This window comes from Antedon mediterranea, chromosome 7, assembly GCF_964355755.1.
Source record: "Antedon mediterranea chromosome 7, ecAntMedi1.1, whole genome shotgun sequence".
In the NCBI taxonomy this organism is placed as follows: domain Eukaryota; kingdom Metazoa; phylum Echinodermata; class Crinoidea; order Comatulida; family Antedonidae; genus Antedon; species Antedon mediterranea.
This window is the reverse complement of record NC_092676.1, coordinates 2237655-2259813: the sequence shown is the minus strand read 5'-3', so window position 1 is coordinate 2259813 and position 22159 is coordinate 2237655. Positions and strand designations below refer to the sequence as shown.

The window sequence follows — 22159 nt, the reverse complement described above, 5'->3', positions numbered from 1 at the left end:
ATTCAAACTATTTATAGATACCGCAACTTACATAGTTGTTCATGTTTTTTTCACTTGTGTAAATAAATTTATCTTGTTTATGTTTGTAAAATGTTGCGTGTTATGCTCTACTAAAACCACACTTCGGACCCATTTGGAAGCTTTAAACATCCTCTCCTTCTCTTGAGTACTATTATCAGAAAACAAGATACACTTATCTTCAGAGTGCCTTATGACCTAAAACCCGTCTCGTTAGACCGTTATTATAAGCCTACTAATATCGATCCATATTAAACATAGTTAATAATTGATAATCAGTCTCTGATGACTTTCAGTAAAAAGCAGACAATCATCAGTTGCGCGTATATGAAGTGTTAGCAGACGATCATCAGTTGAGCCTATTTGAAGTGTTAGCAGACGATCATCAGTTGTGCGTATATGAAGTGTTAGCAGACAGTCATCAGTTGCGCGTAAATGAAGTGTTATCAGACAATCATCAGTTGCGCGTATATGAAGTATTAGCAGACAATCATCAGTTGCGCGTATATGAATTGTTAACAGACGATCATCAGTTGCGCGTATATGAAGTGTTAGCAGACAATAATTAGTTGCGGGTATATGAAGTGCCAGCAGACGATGTTTTAAATTTACAAAAACACGTTTTCAAGTATAATGTTGAGGTGTTAATTTTAAGTAATTCTCAGAGTCTCTCTATTGTTGAGAGTAAAGTCCACATTGTGACGATCACTGCTAAATAAAAACACTGAGTATATTTATTTAAAGATAACTTTACCAACTGTTGGTACACGATAGTAGTAAACTGTGGGTATGTGGTATAAGTGGTGAGTATGTTTGTGTTTATTAGTAATATGGAATCAAATAAACTATAAACCGCCTTGTGCAATTCTAGTACTGTGTTGTACGATTAAACCTGATGATAGATTTTAGCTGGAGAAAAAAGTGTTTTGTCATCTCAGTCTGCTTTCAATCTTCTTGATGTAAGAGGTGAGTATGTTTAGTAATTACATAGAATCGACATTATTACAGCAAACCTAGCGCAGGTGTTTCTAGTATCGCGGTGGTAAACATGATGCTAGAATTCACTAAATTGTGTCTTATCCCATCCATAAAAAATGACCAACTGCATATAGGTTTTGCTAGGCTTTCAGGTTTGATATTATTGGAATAGAAACTAACCTTATGTTTCATTGAATAAGGCAATCTTCGCTTTGGTTTGATCACTAAATAGCCTAATTACAGACAACCAAATCAACCGTTTCTTACTCAGATGAAAGAACCTTGATGGAAACTTCCATTTAGGTGTTCTAACAAATTGATCCAACTAACCATTATTTCTGCAGTCAAAATATAGTTTATAAAAATGTCACCATGCAGCAACTGTAGACTATAATGTCCGTTTGAAAGTAAGCTTTACCAGTAAAAACCTTTGAAAGTCAAACTCGGTTATTGAACCAAAGGATTGTAACAAAAAATATTAGATTGTTTTGGTAAATAAGGAGGAGCCCCTTCCAATACCCCAACATTGAGAACTTTAACAACTGAACAGAATTCCATTTGATAAGAATATTCTAACCAGTAAGACTAAAACAACATGCTGTTTATAGCTATTTGTGCTAGAAAGTTTACCACGAAAGCATTTTTATTTTGTTCATTACAAAATTATGCCTAAAGTATTATTTGTTTCTATTTTAGAACAAGTGCCACGTTCAAGCTCTTAATAAGCCTAGTGTAGGCCTATCACAATGGAGTTATCGATAGAAATGATACTGATCTCTATTATCGTTTGTAGTCTACAATTTGGAGAATCTTTGCAGGCTAAAAACTATACCAAGCAAGGAGATATAATACTAGGCGGCTTGTTTCCATTACACCTGTACGATGAAACGACCGGTACTTGTGGACAAATTCGGGAGTTAAATTCATTGAAGCGTGTAGAAGCAATGGTATATACAATCAATAAAATAAATGAAGATAATATTTTTCCTAATATGACTATAGGTTATGAAATATACGATACGTGTTCGTATCCTTCCGAGACGCTCAAATGTTCGTTAAACTTAATTCCCAAACAAAGGACAAATGAATGCCATTGTAAATGCGACTGCGCAAACAGTACGGAGGGTGCGTGTACTGAGTCTACTAAGCGCGTAACCGGAGTCGTCGGCGCACAAAGAAGCAGCTCATCCGTGCAAGCAGCCGTCCTGTTCGGTGTGTATGGTATCCCACAGATAAGTTACCTATCAACAAGTGACGAACTAAGTAATAAACTGAAATACAAATATTTCTTAAGGACCGTTCCTCCTGATAAATACCAGATACAGTCAATAGTGGATATATTAGTGTTCTATAATTGGACGTATGTTTCATTCGTGAATTCCGATGATTCATATGGAGAGAATGCGTTAAAAGCGTTTAAATTCAGAATTAAAGACTTGGGTATATGCTTAGCTACGACTAAATCCGTTTCTATACACGCCCCTGACGAGTATTACAATGAGGTTGTGAACGATTTGGATATGGCAAAGAAAGCTACTGTTGTCATATTGTACGTACAACTGGAGGTTGCCAGTGGAATCTTCGAAGCTGTGAGCAGGTTGGGTATAAAAAATCGGTTCATATGGATTGGTAGCGATGGATGGGGAAACTATGGTTTAAATGCAGTCAAAGGAAACGAAGACGCAGCGTTAGGTAAGTAATCGAGTGTCATGGTTAGTTTACCAACCGACCATTCAAAAGATCGACTGCCCAATTGGTAATTAGCAGAATCTAATGCTTGGTTCCCACCAGAGACGCAGGGACGTAAGCGTAAGTAATTTGACCAATTCGAAGCGATGGATTATTCGCACAGTCGCTTGTCATTGGTCAATTCGCTTCCGTTGCGTCTACGTCCTTGCGTTGCGTCTCTTGTGGGAACCAAGCTTTACTGTAATCGTAAGTTTTCTTTATCATTTCAGGTGCTCTCACAATCCAGCCATACTCCAATTCTATTCCAACTTTTGACGAATATTTTTACTCGATCACCCCTTCAGATACAGATAATCCTTGGGCTATTGAATTTTGGGAGAGGTACAGGAATTGTTCGAGTAGAGAACCTATAATTGGTCTCCCTCCTTGCGACCATCTTACTCTTGCTCCGATAGCAAATGACACCGATTCACCGGCGCACGATAGTCTAGTCATGGACAGCGTGTTATCTTTTATTCACGCCCTACAAGATATGAAGGACCAACAGTGTCAAATAAATAGCGAAAGATGCTCAAAATTCACCCCGGATGACGGCAAAGCTCTCATGCCCTTTCTTTTGAAAACCAGATTTGACAGTCCTTCAAACGGACAGGTAACATTTGACGAAAATGGAGACTCCCAACCAAGGTATAAAATAAAGAATTTACAAAAGATAAACGACGTGTATACATTTGTGGATGTTGGATCTTGGAGTGAAGAAAGTAATTTTAAAAATGATAGTGAAGTGAAATGGAACATAACAAACGATAATTCAACCGTTAAACCGAAATCCTCTTGTAGTGATCCGTGTGAGACGGGTTATGCGACCATAATCTCGGAAGAAACGCCGTGTTGTTGGACGTGCGTCAAATGCCTATCTTCGTCGATAGTCACTGATAGCGACCGCGGTACACGTTGCGAACCATGCGATACAAATGAACCGCCTTTTTATTTTCCAAATGAAAACAGAACAAGATGTGAAGTTATCGATGGAACGTTTGTAACTAAAGAACATCCGTGGGCTATAATTCTCATCATGTTGTCAAGTGCTGGAATCACTGTGACTTTCGTCATACTGGTTGCATACATCAAAAACAGAAACACACCGTTGATCAAGGCATCCAGTAGAGAACTTAGCTACATCATTTTCTGTGGCATATTCTGTGGGTTCGTCTGTGCCTTATTCCACGGTATTCGTCCAGGTCCAAGTGTATGCGTCTTTCGACGAATAGGATCACCGATTTCAGTGGCGTTGATATATGCTTCAGTAACGACAAAAACTGTTCGAGTATATCGTATATTTAAAACTAGTGCGAAGAGCGCACGGAGACCGAAGTTCATCAGTTCCCAGTCTCAATTACTCATTGCGTTCTCGGTGGCTATTTTTCAGGTATGTCTCTTCTTAAATGTTATATATAGGCCTATATCAATGTTGTTTAAGTTAAGATGAGAGAGGGAAGGCGGGTAGACGATGACATTTCGTTTATAGTAAGTAACAATGTAATGTCGCTCTTCCCTAGTGTGAATTGTACCGACATAACTCTTCTTTGTTGTAATCTGGTCACCTAACCAACTTCAGATAATACGCAGCTATTGAGGCAAACAGTCATTCTGCGCATGCTCATTAAATTATGTGTATGATCTTCCATGGAATGATTTTTCGACTCGACAGGTGCGTTATGGCACATCGTGAAAACGAAAGATTGCTAATTAACTAACACTCAATAATTTCTTTATGTTAAACCTTATATTAAAAAATAACAAATCATCACCTTTTTCAGATATTATGGATGCTTATTTGGTTGCTAATTGTACCACCGACAGTTAAGTACATAATGCCAAACAAAAACGAAGGTACCGTGATCATGCTCTGTTCAGCGTGGGATAACACTGAAGGAACTGTAGACATTGAAGTCATCGGATCCTTAGCATACAATATTATATTAGTCTTAATATCCTGCGTCTATGCGTTTATGACACGCAAATTACCAGACAACTACAACGAAACACGGTTTATCAATTTCTGTAGCTTTAGCACACTGGTGATAATTGTCGCGTTTAGCCCACCATACTTTACAACGAATGAACCTCAATATAAGGCTATATACAAAGGATATGGATTGGTTATTAATGGAACAATTGCATTAATATGTTTGTTTGTAGTTAAGATATATGCGTTGTACTTTGTAAATGATGAGGAGATGAATGTGTTTACGCAGTCTCGCATTAGAGCAAATACGAAGACATCGATCCGTGACGCCATGCCGGCGATTCAGGAAAACAGAGAAAATACGACACAAGTATCCGTAGCAGGTGTGACGGAACAAGCTGAAACTACATCATAAATACAAATGTTAATAGTTGTTTTAAATATTATAAATAGACCACGTTTTACTACTACTGTACATGTAATTTTAATGAACATACGACAACGGTGACGACGACACAACGACGCGACGACAACAGTAAGAAGCCGATCATAACGAACGATGACGTTAGGAATATCCATAGGTTACGATGGCGGTGACGACTACGGTGGACATTATTTAAGGCATACACGGGTATCGCTAGGAATCCTGCCACGAAGTCGGTGACGACGAGAATATGCATAGAGCGATTTTGTTGAAGTTTGCTACGACGGCGGTGACGACATGACGATGGGAATATGCATTGAGTTATTTTTTATATACTGATCCTGATACGACTGTGGTCACGACGACGTTGGGAGTATCCTTTGACCGGTTTTGTAGTACACGGCGGTGACGACGACGCGACGGTGGGAATATTCATCTTATATGTCAGTAATCCTGCTACGACGGCGATGACGACGACGGTGGGAATATTCATCTTATATGTCAGTAATCCTGCTACGACGGCGGTGACGACGACGGTGGGAATATTCATCTTATATGTCAGTAATCCTGCTACGACGGCGGTGACGGCGACGGTGGGAATATTCATCTTATATGTCAGTAATCCTGCTACACAACGGCGGCGGTGACGACGACGACGCGTCGAACAACACGGACCGCTATGAGTATGAGTAACGACTACAGTATATAACTTTCATATAATTGAAATCACGTGTCAACTTAATAAATTACCGTACTTAATCTTTATCTTTAAAAACACAATATTTAAAAAAATGACAAAACAGAAACTGCAGATGTAGTTGTTTATTTTAAAATCGAAATAAATTAAAAGATGATTAAAACAAAGAACTTTGCTCTGATATCGATCGTATACATTGCATAGTGACGACGTATACAGCATAACAGATTGAAATTACATATGAGCATAACATCTTGCTCATGTGGGGTGTGTGAGCAAACAAAATATTTTATATAAAAAATTAAAATTGCAACTGAAATGAGTGCTCGAACGAGTAAGCTAATCTATGCGGCACATCTTCTATGGATATGTCGTTCTCCTCAATCCAACTTAATCAATAACAGCATATATTTCTCTTACATTTTCTTTATTTGATACTGCACCACACGTTATGCTCTGTAAAGCTTGGTTCCCACTAGAACGTGACGCAAGGACGTAAACGCAACGCAAGCGTTTTAACCAATGACAAGCGAAGTTATAGACAGTTAGCAATCACAAGCGAATAAGCCATCGCTTGTGATTGGTCAATTCGCTTGCGTTGCGTTTACGTCCTTGTGGGAACCACGCTTTAGAGCTATAACTGTACTTCGCTAATACAGTACTGTACTTGTATTCGCATTCCTTAATATGAGCAGCTGCAATGATGTAGTATTCAAAGTATGACGTCAACACCAAACGCACACGCACGTTAGTGGAAATTCAAAACTCTCATTAACTATTTGTTTACACAAAAAGATCAGTTGAAACACTGTTATATTTATACTTGCTTTGATTACATCTTACATACGGTCAATTCTGGTATTGCGCGTCACCAATGCGTCAACACAATAGATCATGAACGCATTTATGTACAAATTATCGTTGAAGGTAAAATAACAAAGATTATAGTGAAAATAACAAATAGAAAACAATATTAACATAAATCTAAAATAAAACCAATTAATATCACATAATACCAAAAGTATTCTTGTGATTAATAAATCATCTATATAAATTTTATAAAGGCTTTTGATTGAAAATCAAACAAACATTAACAATAAAGTATACTGTAAACAAGAAAACAAACAGAAAAATAATTTCTGGAACATAGTTTGGTTATATCATATTTATTACATTTGTTATCTTAAAATGTATATATTTGTTTACTCTTTTGGAACACAGAATAAAACAAATTTGAATATATTATTGTACTATTAATATGTGACGGAGAAATAGTGAATTAAAGTGTTCCAGTGTACATAAGTACAGTATGTATTAACTTTAAAAATAATACTATCTACAACCAACCAACCACCCACCCCTGACCTCAACAAATGGCAACCCACCCAATGTACCCTTGGTTTCACCCAATGTACCCCTGGTTTCACCCAATTATCCCAACCCTTAGCTCCATCCACTGTGTCTGATTATAATGTACATTACAGCATATTGAAATTAGTGAATTATGAAATATATAAGACAGTTATATAGGCATGATAACATTACATTAACAGAAACATGACAATATGTATTATATAATATATTTTTTAGAACAAAATATATATTAACTTCCATGTAACAAAACCAACCATTGATATTAAACTACAAAGTACTGCTTTAAATTTAAGACGAGTATTAAAATTTAAATTGCTTTTTAATAAACAAATATCTTATTTCTAGAAAATACTATTTTGAGCACTAATCAATTTAGATGTAAGGTGTAGGCGTGTCTAATCAATAATGTGATCAATAACCAATAATGTGATCAATAATCAATGTGATAAATAATCAATAATGTGATCAATAATCAATAATATGATCAATAATCAATAATGTGATCAATAATTAATAATGTAATCAATAATCAGTATGTGATCAATAATCAATAATGTGATCAATAGTCAATAATGTGATCAATAATCAATAATGTAATCAATAATGAATAATGTAATCAATTCAATATATTATCAATTAAATAATCAATCAATATGTATCGATTGACCTATTCTGATCAATAAATTGATATTAATTATTAATTAATGATAATCAAATAGCGATATTAAATCATTCACATTTTTAATTACAGAATTAATTAGGTGTTATTTTCTGAATTAAACACATGTATGGTGGCCCATAAGTTCATAGCAAATGATATTCCAGTGAACCTCTGGGCCACAAATGACACTACTACAACTAAGTACATTTTACAGATATTCCAAATGCTATATCTTTACTACCAGTGACTGTTATAATATTGATGTTAAAATCTATAGATTCATCTATCTAGGAAATTCTACGGGAACTTTAGAAAAGGAAACTACAAAATACATTAAATATTTGGCAATCAGTATACTATATATTACCAAGGTGTTGATATATCTCGCTGTTACATTTTTATATTTGAAATTCTTATAAATTTTATGTGATAAAGAAAAGCTGAGAAAATCCAAGTAAAAAAGTAACAACAATCAAGAATCGAACTCGAAATCACCTGAATGATGCAAATGCATAACCATTGGACCACTGGGGTTTTCACAGTATGATTGGATAGCTTAACATTTTCCACATTTAACAATTATTTATTTAATAAATGTTTTCATTAAATAAATGCTAATTAATTCCCTACACCCTTCCAACATTAGAAAAACATTAAATATTGTAAATTTAAAAAATTATAAATTTCTGTTAATTATGTAATTCAAAAGTTAAAAATTCTTAAAAGAAAGATGCAAAACGTTGGAAGATATTACAAGAAAACGAAAGTGATTTGATAATGTAAAACTTTGGCCATCGCTCACAATACAAATGAACATAGAGTAAATTTACACAATTTATCACAAATGCACATAAATGTATATATACAGAAAATGTACTGCAAAATTCAAGTGTTGGCTGTAAAAAAATGAACAGCCGTTGCAGGGAAGACCACACCAAATTTATTCTCTGTTTAAAAAGAGAGTTGTGGTGAGCAAATTTACAGATTATGGCACTTAGTATCGGACTTACTCTCTACTAGTAGAAATACCCATCTGAGGGCAGTTTTTAAATGTAGTTTAAAACCTTCCCACGACCAGTACAATAATTTTGATATTCCATGTCTATGGAGGAGCAAAATAGTAACAAACAAACATACAACCACTAGTAAAGATTCCATTTTCAGGGTTCCCCATCTACACCAATTTCAAGCGGCTCCTTGCTCTTACCTTCTTCTAAAAAGCAGTATTACCCACCCACCTCCACTATTTATTTATTAACCGCCTTCTCTCTATTAACTCATAATCCATCTATACAAATGAGTAATTATTTTAAATAACTTTATTTACAATAGAAATATTAGACCCATTCTATTCTACAACAAAATATGGGTAACATCAAACAGCTTAATATATGAAATTTAGGAATAAACGCATCTTTATCTTTATAATTTAGTTGTTACTGTTTTTTTCTGTAATATCGATTCTGTTATTTCATACTTGGACACAGTATTCATTTTATAATCACATATTATTAGAGTAATGGTAATCTGTGTTAGTGTTATACATAATATATCGACAGTCCAACGTCCGTTGAAAGACAAACAATACAGATATTGTATCTAGGTCTTTTTCTACATACAACCACAACCAACTCAAATGTTAAACAATAAATTATTAAGTCCATATAAACATTAAGATAATGTAAGCATAGGCCCCTTTAAGTCTTAATACCTGGATGTCAATCAACACCACACAGAAACTACAGTACATCCGTTGATTTAATCTCTAATCATAATTTTAGTCAACTCTCTCAATACCAAATAACTAGACCTAAAAATATTTTAAATAACAGGGGAGCATTTGGTAACGTCTGGTATTGGGCAAGCTTCCAGGAAGGCCTAATTCGGGAGAGTTGCCTGTTATTCAGTGTAAACTAATAATCTAGATTGTTGGTCCAACTATGGAGTAATTCTCCATGGTCCAACACAGTACAACAGTATAGTATTTCATTATACAATGGGAACTAACACAGTACAGTTTATCATGGATGGAGCTGTTTGGAGCACCTTTAATTCAGGCAACTTCAACATAAATTTTTAATATACTCAATGGATTCTATATATTAAATGTCTCCCAGAGGTAAGGTACAACCTATATTGCTTCAAATTCCTAGTTAGTAATATAATTAATGTAACTAATAATACTTCCCTTTGAGTATAACTTACATTAATAAAATCAATAGCTAAGTTTGATTTTCGATTATTTTATTTTTAGATAAATTTCTTAAAATGGAAATAAATGCTTTACATAATTTATAGGATATTGACCTCAATGAGCTGTAAAGAGGGCGCCATCACCGGTTGCTCCTGGCGACTTCTGTACTGCTTCCATTTCAACATGTCCTACCACTATCTGTCTAGAATCAGCTTTACTATCAGAAATTTGTGTATTCTTTGGCGAATCGGATGGACTTGGTTTGCTTTGCGGACTTTGTGCTTGTTCTGTGTTCATTGGTTGACAGTCGGTATCTTGGTTAATAACGGCCTTGTTCTCTAGGAGTGGTGGCGTCTGTGTGCCGTTTCCGTTGTACTGACAAGGCTCCACGTACTCGCTAGCGTTCTCATCAAATACATGAGATCTGAAATAAACAAGCAGGGGTCAAGTGGGGTCAAACAAAATTATAGCGAATACATTAATATAGCAGACATAATGAATGTACACTTAACAAATGATAGAGAACAATTGTGTTGAAAATCACATGTGATAAGGTAGCATAAACAGTAATTAATTTGAAAGCAACTGTGCTGAAATTTAAAAAAAAATAATTATGTAATAAAAATTGATTGAAATGTACCTGACCTCTCATGCTTATTACATCACAAACACATTATATCACATTAATTAATTCCTTTATACAGCAAACATGCATATACTGTACACATGCATCGTGCATCTGTGGCTTACAATGTAAGGTTACAAAGCATTCCCCTAAAAATGTTTAACTATTTTGGTTTCAAGATTATTTGTAGATTATAATTTGTGTTTTAGGAGTTTCATTTCTTAATGCTGCGTTTAACTCATATTGTATATATTATTATTACTAAGGTGTTATCTAGTAAATATTGTTGATCACATTGGTCACCTTAAGTTTGGTATTCAGACCTCCCAACTCTCCCGATAATGACCAAAGTCTCCAAATAGTGTGTATCATCTCCCGCTAATTATAAAAAACTTCCACCGCGTCCACAAAGCATTAATTTGTTTTGACCATATTACTAATTAATAAGCTATCATTATAAATAATTAGTCACCTAGTGACATGGAAAAAAAAAAAGAAATTCTCAGAATGAGAACAAAAATAAACCATCATGCTAAATAAAAAATATCACCATAAACCTGATTCGTGTGTTTGACAAATAATAAAAGTATCAAATAAAATAATATTCCTAAGCAAGTGATAGGTCTTTGCTGAAATGATAAGCAACATGGCAACTTGATGGTACTTAAAAATGAAAGACAAGAACAATGAGAAAACTCAAATTGGGCAACTTAACAAATCCAAGTACGTAAGAGAAATGTAAACGGCGCAAAGAAAATGCAAGAGAATTACAAATCAGCCAATTAACATAGGAAAACCTAAAAATGTGTCCACCTCATTTTAATATGAATGAAACGGGTGGAGAATATGTCGAGTTTTGTGAATTTAGAAGTGTTTTTCAACTCATCTCTAAGTTGTTAGAGCTGTGTTCAGATTGGGTGTTAATCACAAACTACTGTACTAGATAATTGTAGTACTGTATTAGTAGTAGTAGACCATAGAGATATAAAACAATGTTATACCTCCATGAGTAGACTAAATTATATGCATTGCCAGGTGCATCAGCTCAAGTTTCTGTGTGAACAAAGCTAAACAGAATTCTCTTGCGTTTGTTTGCTAAATTGTCTCATGTGAACGAAATATGCTGCGCTGACATCACTCACCACTTAACTGATAATATCACACTTGAATAGGGATAAGAATTAGGGAAACATCAAGTTAAATATGCAAATTTATTACATTTGTTTGACTGCATTTAGGTAAAATGTTTAAATAATTCTACTGACGTTACTGCAGAGAATGTATTACAGTTAAAAAATATTTATAGATGTCCTAAAGGTTCTACTGTGATTGTTTTATATAAGCTTAGTTCGCTAACGCAATCTACGCAACGTAACGCAATCTACGCAACGTAACGCAATCTACGCAACGTAAGAAAATGCCCTTCCAATCATTGTGTTTTCCACCGCCTGCATGAAATCAAACCTACGATATTTTCAGCACTATTGCATCGTCGGTTTGTACTTTTGATTACGCAAAAATGCACTTTGTGTTGATACGTCACTGCATTGCGTTCTAGTGGGAACCACGCTTAAGGGCCTTTATTTGGAGTTGATTTTATACAGGAGTAATGCTAGTCATTTCTGCAGTAAAATAGTTAATGCTGCAGTAACTACAGTAGAATCATCACAAACAAAAGGTTGTTTAAGTGTTTTGCAACATCTAAAAAAAGACCAGCGAGGATTTGAACCCTAACCTTACGTTTAGATGGTCAAACTGCAACGGTTGAACCATATTCTCCTTAAAATTAATACTCAACTAGATTTAAAAAATCAAATAAAACAGTCCTTAGAAAGAGATTACCAAGCAAACATTAACGTTAGTGAATAACTAAACTTTATAAGCCTTGCCCCTGAAAATAAACCCTTTTTTTTAAAAATGATCTCAAATATGCTGTTTAATAATTAATAAATCTGGAATAATTTCAATGTATTTTCATCTACAAGATACTTATATTTCTTGGTTTACATTTACCCATTTTTTTTCTCTCGCAAAATAAAACTCACGAACCAAAACAATAAATCAAAAGAACTGAACAGTTATAATTAGAATATTTCCAACGCTGTTAGAATTAATAATACTAGATGGTACGCTCGCTTCGCTCGCGTACCATCTAGTTCGTGCCCACAGATGGTTCTCGAATACATAGTAATTTCAGCGTAAAAAGCTGGCGATTTCAAATGTACGTACGGCAGGACTATAAAACATTGTCGTTTACAGAAACAAATAAGTAGACACAATGATTTATGTAGTCAACCAAAATTAACACCTAGAAACTTGTCACAAAATGAGTCGAAATTTGTTATTTGGACTCATTTAAACAAACCCAATTTTGTTAAATTATTTTTTATATTTCTTTATTATCCAATCATTAACGAAGTATTTTTTGTATAGGCCTATAAATAATATACCACTAAATAGAGTAAAACATTTCCGATTTAATACTTTATTGAAACTGTCACTGTCTCATGGTCGATTGACATAGTAAAGTACATTTAAAGACCACTAATACGTTTATATTTTTGTAATTATTAATTAATACAAACGTTGAGAAACAACTGACGGTAATAAAGTATTATATTATTATGTGTTTATAATCTAAAAGTAGGGACTACCCACACTCACAGTGATAAAGTTTATTAGTATATTTGTTTATATTATATCTAACAGTACCAACACACTTTTGATTCAAATGGTGATCAAAAGTGGTTAATACCTATTTGCAGTATTGTATAGCATTACAATACTATTTCTGTTTATTCTCCAAGGGTCTATAAATTTACCTACTTGTGTTAAACCATGGAGGTATGCAATAATTTGGAATGTTTCATTCATTGCAAATCAATACATTTCTATAAACGTATATTAAATCTATCAAAATAGTATTTTGTAAAGAAAATCGGCCTGTCTTCAACATTATGATGCTGTACTCTAGCTGTTCAACCGGTTTTCAGCTATTAAAAACAATTATCGTAGGAGGAGATAGAAAATTGCGAAGCCTCCTCGCATTTTTGTGGTGGGTATTTTTCAAGATGGACATCCATTAGACAGTGTATACCACGATCGAAAAACACCCCTATTTGGGGCAAATCGTTGAACCTAAATTCGTTTTAATCGTCAATAACTAATTATCTAACTTAATTTAATTAGGAAACAGGGTTACATCAGGTGGTTAAAATCAGTACCGAAAGTACGAACCAACTTTATATACCATCGAGTAAAAATTCTAGAAGGCGCGATTTACCGAATTTTGCCCTTACGTAAATTTATATATAGATATGTAGACAGAACACAGATTAACGATACAATATCAAAAGTTAATATTGTATTATGATGCAGGTTACGACATACATGATGATATAAATATGTTTAAAAACAAGCATTGGTTATAATATTATATTACTAAAACAAAAATTAACATTATATATATATAATATGTTTTAATTTACATAGTTGAGCTGGTGCAAACTGCGAGTTTTGTATGTCGTACGCACAAGTTTGCATAATAATTTTCAACACTTTAAATTTATCATGTGCCCACCAATGTGACAACCTTTTAGATCAAGGTATTCTAAATTATACAATAGATTTTCAATACAATGAATAATAAAACTACAGATAAGAAAAATTATTTTGTTATCGTTCATAATAAAAATCTTTGCTTTGAGATTTAGAAATAATAATTCATTCATTCAATCTTTTATTTTGGAATCTCTGGTCTATAGAAAGTAAAATTACGTATAAATTAACCAAAAAAAATTAATAACAATTGATAATGCGCAATTCTACCCAAGATTTACATAATTGTAAACAAATGTCAGTATTAAAGACACTTACATATCTTCATCATTAACTTACCAATCGATCAGACACAAGTTTCATCCTAGACCAACGCAGCAATGAATAGGGATAAATCAATATTAACCTTTGACATTGTTATATGCATGGAACTCATTGCTACATCCTAAATGTGACGCCCATGTGTGGACATGATGATGTCCTATCACTGCCATATTTGGGTATATCACTACCATATTTGGGCACATCACATTTTCTTGTCAAACTAGTTTGATAGTGTAGACAGAGCTTAAGAACCTCTATAAAGGGGACATCAAAGTGTCACCTTAAATACGGTGTGACCTTAAATACGGTGTCACCTTAAATACGGTGTGACCTTAAATACGGTGTCACCTTAAATACGGTGTCACCTTAAATACGGTGTCACCTTAAATACGGTGTCACCTTAAATACGGTGTCCCCAAAATAGGGGTTGACTGTAGTGTTTAAAAAGCTAGTTTAATGGAAAGTGTCACCACTTGATAGATTCTATTGTAAACTAATGTCACAGGTCAAATTCAAAGTTAAAATAATAAAAGATTCAAAATATGTAACGTTTTTATGGAACAAATTGCTACAAATTAAATGTCATAGGTCAAATAAAATGCTGGAATTCTGCATTGATCCAACTGCAGTATTTATGCGACTTATACTCTACTTCAAATTAAGAGCAATTCCATCAATTACTGATCCTTTCTGGCATATTAACTTGCACAAAGGAAGCAAAATAAAAAATAATTTACTTCTAATTTACTAATAGTAAATTGTACACTACAAAGTACTATTTTATCATGAGATTCATTAAGTAGTATTTATTCTTAAATTGTATAGCACGAAACTCATTTTATTCTTAATAATCCACAAATTTCAAGTAATTTGTTTCCATAGATCGTTATTTACAACACAATGAGCATTCAATTGTAATGGATACGTGTACTTAAGTTGCATTTTATTGCAGTAAATTGTACTATATTATTAGAAGTAGCCTGCAAGTATTCCTGATATGTTTTCAATTTATTTCTAATTTTAAATGTCGATCTACCTACAGGGCAACTAGCGTTACTGAATACAAAATACAAATAAAAAAAACCCATTTTATTTATAATCTCTTAAAAGTCTTATTATAGACATAGATTCATTGGTTTTTGTTTATTTTTTAGTAAATTTGCTCATAAAATAAATTTTAACAAAAATCATTAATTTAAAATGTATTTAATGGTTCTGGACAACACCAGTGAAGAAGAGCAATAATGGGTCCTGCTAGACAACACCAATACAAAAGGGTAGTAATGGATTAGACAACATCAAGGATACAAAAACCTATTATTCATCTTCATAAAAATACAACGATATTACAGATGTATAGTCAACTTAGATTTAGAAGAAGTAACATCAAATAATAACGATAAAAAGTGTAAACATATTTATCACAAAAAAAGGCAACATTTCAAATTAAATTTCTAGGAAAAGAAAGAGTAAAATCCTATAATTATGAAATGTAATTCTTGTGACCCCTGTGTGATGTGTATAGTAGAATTTGGCACAAACAACCACAAAATGGTAACACCAACGACCAAAACATGTTCAACCATTATTAAAAATAAACCCTTTTAAAATATAACTATTGGCATCCCTGATACAAGCTCTAGTAAATCAAGGTACATTTTAAACATTTTATCTAACTATTTGATTAATAAAGGCAACATCACAAGATACCTATATATAGAAGTGCTTATTACAGCATACGTCAGTACATTTGATTTCTAAGTTGTTTGTCAGTGCTCTCTTAAATGTTTCAAATGTTATAAATACCTAATCAATTTTCTGTACATTAAAAGGTTGTTTTTAACAAATTTAGATTACTCACCGGATATTATCCTCACACCCATCATCATCGTCGTCATCCGTGTCCGAGTCAGGCGCAACAAATTGTACATCCATTCTGATTTCTCCTTGCTGAAAAATAAAATGAACAAAATTAATTAAAAAATATATTAATAAAAATGCCTACAATATATTAAACCTTTATTCTGTGTTAAATAGTATTATAATGTTGATATGTGTGAAGGCTTGTTTAATTAAAATGAGGAAGGGGGAGGGGGTTTCTAATGAAAGATATGGGGGTGGCAAGCACATGTGTATGCCCTAGACAGGCTCTATAATCAAAACAGGCTAACAGCTATTTCTGAGCTATAATAGTGATATAGACATGCCTGGCACAGAAATTACTCTAAAATAACATTTTATTCATAAACAATAATTATAAAACAAAATGAAAATATGTATCTATCCACCAGGCACCCAACTAAAGAATGCTGAGTGAATAACATGTTAGCAACACTGTTGCCATCTTCCATCTATCAAGCTTTACACATCCGTAATATATTCCACGGATTATGAATAAATTTGAAAACTAAACATATCCTGGATTATTAAATGTATATATTATACAGAAAGCACTTTGATAACTTAGTATTTATGTTTGACATGACAACCAATATCTTCATTATTTAGAGGGAAAAAATATTGTAATAACAGTTTTTAGTAGATTTAATGAAATTAATATATTGTTTATATTATTATAATAATTATATTATGAATAGTAAAAATGAAATATTAAAAAAAAAATTAATATTAATCATATATCATCATTTACCTGTTGTGAGATTATATCATGACATATTTACCTGTTGTGAGATTATATCATGACATATTTACCTGTTGTGAGAGTATATCATGACATAAATACCTGTTGTGAGATTATATCATGATATATTTACCTGTTGTGAGAGTATTATGATATTTACCTGTTGTGAGATAATATCATGACATATTTACCTGTTGTGAGATTATATCATGACATATTTACCTGTTGTGAGAGTATATCATGACATAAATACCTGTTGTGAGAGTATATCATGATATATTTACCTGTTGTGAAAGTATTATGATATTTACCTGTTGTGAGAGTATATCAACAGCCTGCGCATGTTTCGATGTGCGGAGATCAAAACCATTGACTGATATTATCGCATCACCAACAAATAGTCCCTGACATCGCTCAGCTGGCATTCCTTCGTGAATCTCTGAAATCAGTATTGGGACACCATGTTCTCTACCACCCTGATAAATAACAGTTGACATCAATAAATGTTAATAGATTCAATATAAATGTGTCAATCAATGTTATGTGTTGAAATTACATACGGGTCATGTCATGTCCAATCTAGCATTAGGAACGACCTTTCATCATGCTTTTGTCAATTGTAATATCAGCAACATTTTTATTATATTTCTCATTGTACTCCTTAATTTACTGTTATTTGTTTTTTGAGTTATTTCCTCTTTCCTAATGGGGAACAGCCAATCTTGGTTTATCCAGGTAAGCTAGGCAAATAATAGACAGTTAATATTATCATTATGTAATAATAATTATTGTATCAACTCACAGTGATTGACATTCCTAAACCTTCGTTTGGTTCTTTAATTAGCAGAACTTTCCTAACGTCACCAACTCCACGACTTTGAACTGCTTTTTCCTAAAATAAAAAAGTAAAAATGTAGTTAAAGGTACAAACAACTCACATTCTCAAAATCAAAACTACAGCAGAAACAAACTGACTGAATTCTAATGGTTAGAAATTATCTTGTTATTAACTGGTTGACAGTTCTAAGCCTGTCTAAGAATGAGACACACAATGAATGTATGAAACTATTCATCCCATAAGACCAAGCTACACGACATACAACCATCATGGCCTTATTGATATCTCTCTACTTTAAATACTTACATGTCCCACTGGTTGAGGTAGTTTTTTCTTGATTCCTCCTCTTCCTCTACACGCTCTGATGACCGTTTTATGACGATGAAGATGTATCTCAGCCTCTAATTGGTTCCACAATTTATCGTGTTCTGGACCACGTAAGTCTCGTCCTAACAGCTGAATTTGTTGGATTCTAGAGGTAAATGACATGTCAACAATCAAATTTAAGAAGTAATGCTTACTATATTTTAATTTATTAAGTATCTTTTAGACAAATTTGTTTTTGTTTTTCACATGTTACACACACTCAACTGTATCGTAAGAGTTATTCTAAGCTTAGGGAAAATGGTCACATGTGACATGGTATCTAGGAATTTGTCTGACTAAACATGTCATTAATACTGTACCTAGATACTGTGAGAGAATCGACATACTGTAGGTTTATATAATATATTTGTTTTTCTATTTTCACCTGTCCGCAAATTCTTTATTAAGGTAAGGGAAACAAAAAGTTCATTAAGTGAGACATTGTAACTAGAAATGTGCCTGACTAAATGTCAATTGCCTAGATACTGTACACATATAGAAACACATGCAATAATCTTCTTTGTTATTAGATACAGGTAAGTAACTCATATGTGACACTGTATTTAGAAATTTGTCTGACAACTCACCTGCCAGCTAATTCTTTATCTAGATACTTTGCAGCAAGTCTAGATCCATACACTTCACCTTGTAATGCCAGAACATGATGCTTTAACCTTTCGTTTTCTTTAATAAACTCATTTACCTCTGCCTCTAAACGAGCTTCTTTAATTGAGTCCGCCATGTGATTATCCATTTCTTTTTCCTACAAATTAAAACAAAACAAAAGGCGATTCAATTTAATGTTTCAATTATTCAGTTTCAGGCTTCTAGCTGTTATTACCTTAAACCAATCTATTGTGCACTCTAAATGGTTCTTATTACTCTAACTGTGTCCATTAAAGGTATGTAATGACTGTAATTGAATTCCATACGACTGCAAAGGGAATACATTGAACATGTCAGAATCACATGTCCAAGAGATTTGTATACTGCTACCTAGACCAATGTCCATGTGTTTGTATCAGACACACAGTATAAATGAATTACTGGGTTGGAAAAACCAGGACATTTCCTGAAATATGTAAATTATATAGGTTTATTGCATTGTTAATATTTCTGATTTTGTTAATTAGAGATCATTTCATTTATTATAGAACATTTCTATTTACTGTAAGTTCAATATTAAGTAAGCTAGTTAAATAATAAGTATTAAGGTAAGTTTTTGTTTATTAACAATTTTCTATACGTTGCTTGTTCAATTTGAGTGTTTTGCCAAACCTTTTCAATACTAATTTTTTATATGTAGCTTAAAATGGAAAACATAAATCATGTACAAATAAGTGTGTACTTACTAATTTAGCCTTAATAGCATCTGAGTCAACGTTCTGTCCGGTGCTGACGTGCAATTGTAACTGTACAGCATGCAGTTGTAGAAGTTGATTGTGTAGCTCTTTTTCTAGCACTGCCTTGGTAGCTTGCACCTCACATAGATCTGCTCTTAGATTCATAATTTGGGCCTAAAAACGCAAAAATAAAAGATCTTTATTTGTTATTACACATTGTGATTTATCACAGATACGTCATCCAGGTTCACTTTCTGGCCGATGAAATTAACTATTTTTTAGTAGGTTTAAAATTTAGTTAAATCTTTATTTAAAATATTGTTTTATGTGTTGTGTTTAATTTTGTAATTTTAGTTAGAATGCAGAATTTAGATAAAAATGTATTCAATATTTAAATATTGTACATCTGTCATATCACATTTGACTGTGAAATAAGCAAGCTTTTGTGCGGTATATTTAATATTCAACTGTGTAATTATTACATTTTTATTTGCATATTTAATAATTGAGCATTTTATTTAAACTCAATTGTTATAAAATTATGATTTAATATTATGCAAGTCATTAAATCAGGAATGAGTAAACCTGGGTGCAAAAAAAAAATTGACATTAGTAATAAAATATTTAAAGAGTATTTAAAATTAAAAGACTGTAAATTTAGTTTTAAATTATACTTTTACAGAATTTTTTATACATAGTGTGTTTCAATCAATGTCAGGTATTGTATAAGATATATTGTAGTTGTTTAATTTATAATTAAATAGAAAAATTAGTCATCATTTAATTACAGTAAATGGATAATAATGTTAATATTATAATGCAGGAGGATGGTATTTTCTAATTAAATGAGAGTACGCATCGCTCTAAGCTCACCAATAACTAATTATGCACAGCTTGTGTAAATACATTATACAATAATAATCAGTCTATTTTAATTATTTTTTCTCCATGTGACACATGTAGGTAAACGAACCAGTGTAGGCCTAATTAATATTGCCTGGCAATTTTTCATGTTCACAGTGGCAAATAAACTAAATAATAGTCATTAATATCAAATTCAGTCAATTGATTCTAATAAAGTAGTAACTTACTATTATATAAAATAGTTGATATACTATAGCCAAGCCTACTCATATTAATAATAGGATTAGCCTTAGGAGGAGGGATGGTGAAATTCTATGCCTATTTCTATTATATTTTTGATATGCATTTTATTATTAATAATTTTTTATTTTAATAAGGGAATAAATATGTTTATCAAAAAATAGGCCTACAGACTACATTACAGACAGTATTTATTTTTATATTTTTACCAATTTTGTTAACTACTAGGCTAGCTAGGCTTCAATATCATCAGACCGGTTAGTAACCGAGTCACTTCCTCCTGATATGAGATCAGGCCGAGCCCGAGTAATCTCTCGGATCCTATCTGTACAACAAGTGCTGCCTACCTCATATTTTGCATTATTCTGAAAAATCGTCTGTGATTTATGGCAAAGTTGAGCAAATGCTGCACTCAATGCTGTCATTTTTTGTCTGCCATCGTACGTTATATCACATTGATCAGGATCTATTTCTCCAAGAAGTATATCTAAATCTACAAATGCTTTATCAAACTCTTTTTCCAAAAGTTCTAGCCAGTGCAAAGCTGCCATGTTGTCAATTTCAACAATCTATAATTTTTTGCTCGGATGCACACACACAGCCTCGTTTTGGGATTTTAAAGTACGTTTTTCTCTCGTTCACAATGCGTTCCTCTCCCGTTTGCGCTTCTTAAACCGCGTCCGGATAAAAATTTCAAAAAGATGTAAATTAGTACACAACGGAGATGAAAATTACTGGTGGATGGTCTGTACTCCCGTCTGTACTAAATTTTGTATAATTGTTTATATTTTCAAATAAATGGGCAACAAAGGGAGTCGTCCCCTATTCCAGTTTATAAAGCGCTCTATAGTGTCACTAAAATATTAAATATATTAAATGTTAAATTAAGAGCCATTGTCTGTAAAAATCAAAGATTTGGTGGCAGATGTAAAAAAATAGATTTCTCTCAAATTTTTACCATGAATAGACATTTCAATAAAAATCATATCTACAACATTCATTTTAATTTTTAGCCTCCGTTGCCATGACAACGGTCAATTATCCAAATTTTGATGTTTTTGCCATTTTTCACAGATTTTCTATAGTGAAAAAGTACAAACTTGTATACTTATTTTAACCAAAAATACTTACAGTATACAGTTTTTGTTTATAGCAGTGTAAACAACATGTATTGAGTTCCATTTAATGTAGAAAAAAAATAAATTACAAAATGGAGTTTGGTTGATACCATTATTTTAAAAAGGGGTGTTTTTAAAAGATATTTTTTTATAAAAGTATACCTCATAAACGTACCTATAACTTCCAAAGTGGTGTTTTTAAATCAATGAGGTTTTTTAATTTGATAGTCAATAGGTT

The 22159-nt window shown here is 32.8% G+C and overlaps 2 protein-coding genes across 4 annotated transcripts; one reads left to right on the top strand and one right to left on the bottom strand.

The window, feature by feature from the left end:
- Positions 1 to 1742: 1742 nt before the first annotated feature.
- Positions 1743 to 5069, top strand: LOC140054874 (metabotropic glutamate receptor 3-like). Its single transcript, XM_072099974.1, has 3 exons — positions 1743 to 2688; positions 2937 to 4114; positions 4506 to 5069. The coding sequence occupies exons 1-3, from the start codon at positions 1743 to 1745 to the stop codon at positions 5067 to 5069; spliced, it is 2688 nt and encodes an 895-aa protein (XP_071956075.1).
- Positions 5070 to 5924: 855 nt separating this feature from the next.
- LOC140054677 (Golgi-associated PDZ and coiled-coil motif-containing protein-like) lies at positions 5925 to 21441 on the bottom strand. 3 transcript variants are annotated; one of them, XM_072099754.1, is made up of 10 exons: positions 21151 to 21441; positions 19709 to 19873; positions 18944 to 19119; positions 18297 to 18462; positions 17955 to 18044; positions 17464 to 17628; positions 16373 to 16461; positions 14527 to 14551; positions 11772 to 11792; positions 10377 to 10428 (listed from the first exon to the last, which is right to left on the bottom strand). In XM_072099754.1, the coding sequence occupies exons 1-9, from the start codon at positions 21352 to 21354 to the stop codon at positions 11775 to 11777; spliced, it is 1098 nt and encodes a 365-aa protein (XP_071955855.1). In that variant the 5' UTR covers positions 21355 to 21441; the 3' UTR covers positions 10377 to 10428; positions 11772 to 11774. The 3 variants fall into 3 exon arrangements, with proteins under 3 accessions (XP_071955853.1, XP_071955855.1, XP_071955854.1); XM_072099753.1 differs by lacking the exons at positions 10377 to 10428; positions 11772 to 11792 and adding an exon at positions 12309 to 12426; XM_072099752.1 differs by lacking the exons at positions 11772 to 11792; positions 14527 to 14551 and having other exon boundaries at positions 5925 to 10428.
- Positions 21442 to 22159: the final 718 nt, after the last annotated feature.

What these genes read in the sequence shown, in the direction of transcription:
- LOC140054677 (XM_072099752.1), bottom strand. Translation starts at nt 21,354, where the DNA reads ATGGCAGCTTTGCACTGGCTAGAACTTTTGGAAAAAGAGTTTGATAAA. An exon ending in ATGCTATTAAGGCTAAATTA is followed by an intron (nt 19,120 to 19,708) that starts GTAAGTACACAC and finishes TTTAATTTGTAG; the next exon opens with GAAAAAGAAATGGATAATCA. An exon ending in GGGTGTGAGGATAATATCCG is followed by an intron (nt 10,429 to 16,372) that starts GTGAGTAATCTA and finishes TGTTTATTTCAG; the next exon opens with ATCTCATGTATTTGATGAGA.
- LOC140054874 (XM_072099974.1), top strand. Translation starts at nt 1,743, where the DNA reads ATGGAGTTATCGATAGAAATGATACTGATCTCTATTATCGTTTGTAGT. An exon ending in AAACGAAGACGCAGCGTTAG is followed by an intron (nt 2,689 to 2,936) that starts GTAAGTAATCGA and finishes TGTAATCGTAAG; the next exon opens with TTTTCTTTATCATTTCAGGT. An exon ending in TCTCGGTGGCTATTTTTCAG is followed by an intron (nt 4,115 to 4,505) that starts GTATGTCTCTTC and finishes CACCTTTTTCAG; the next exon opens with ATATTATGGATGCTTATTTG.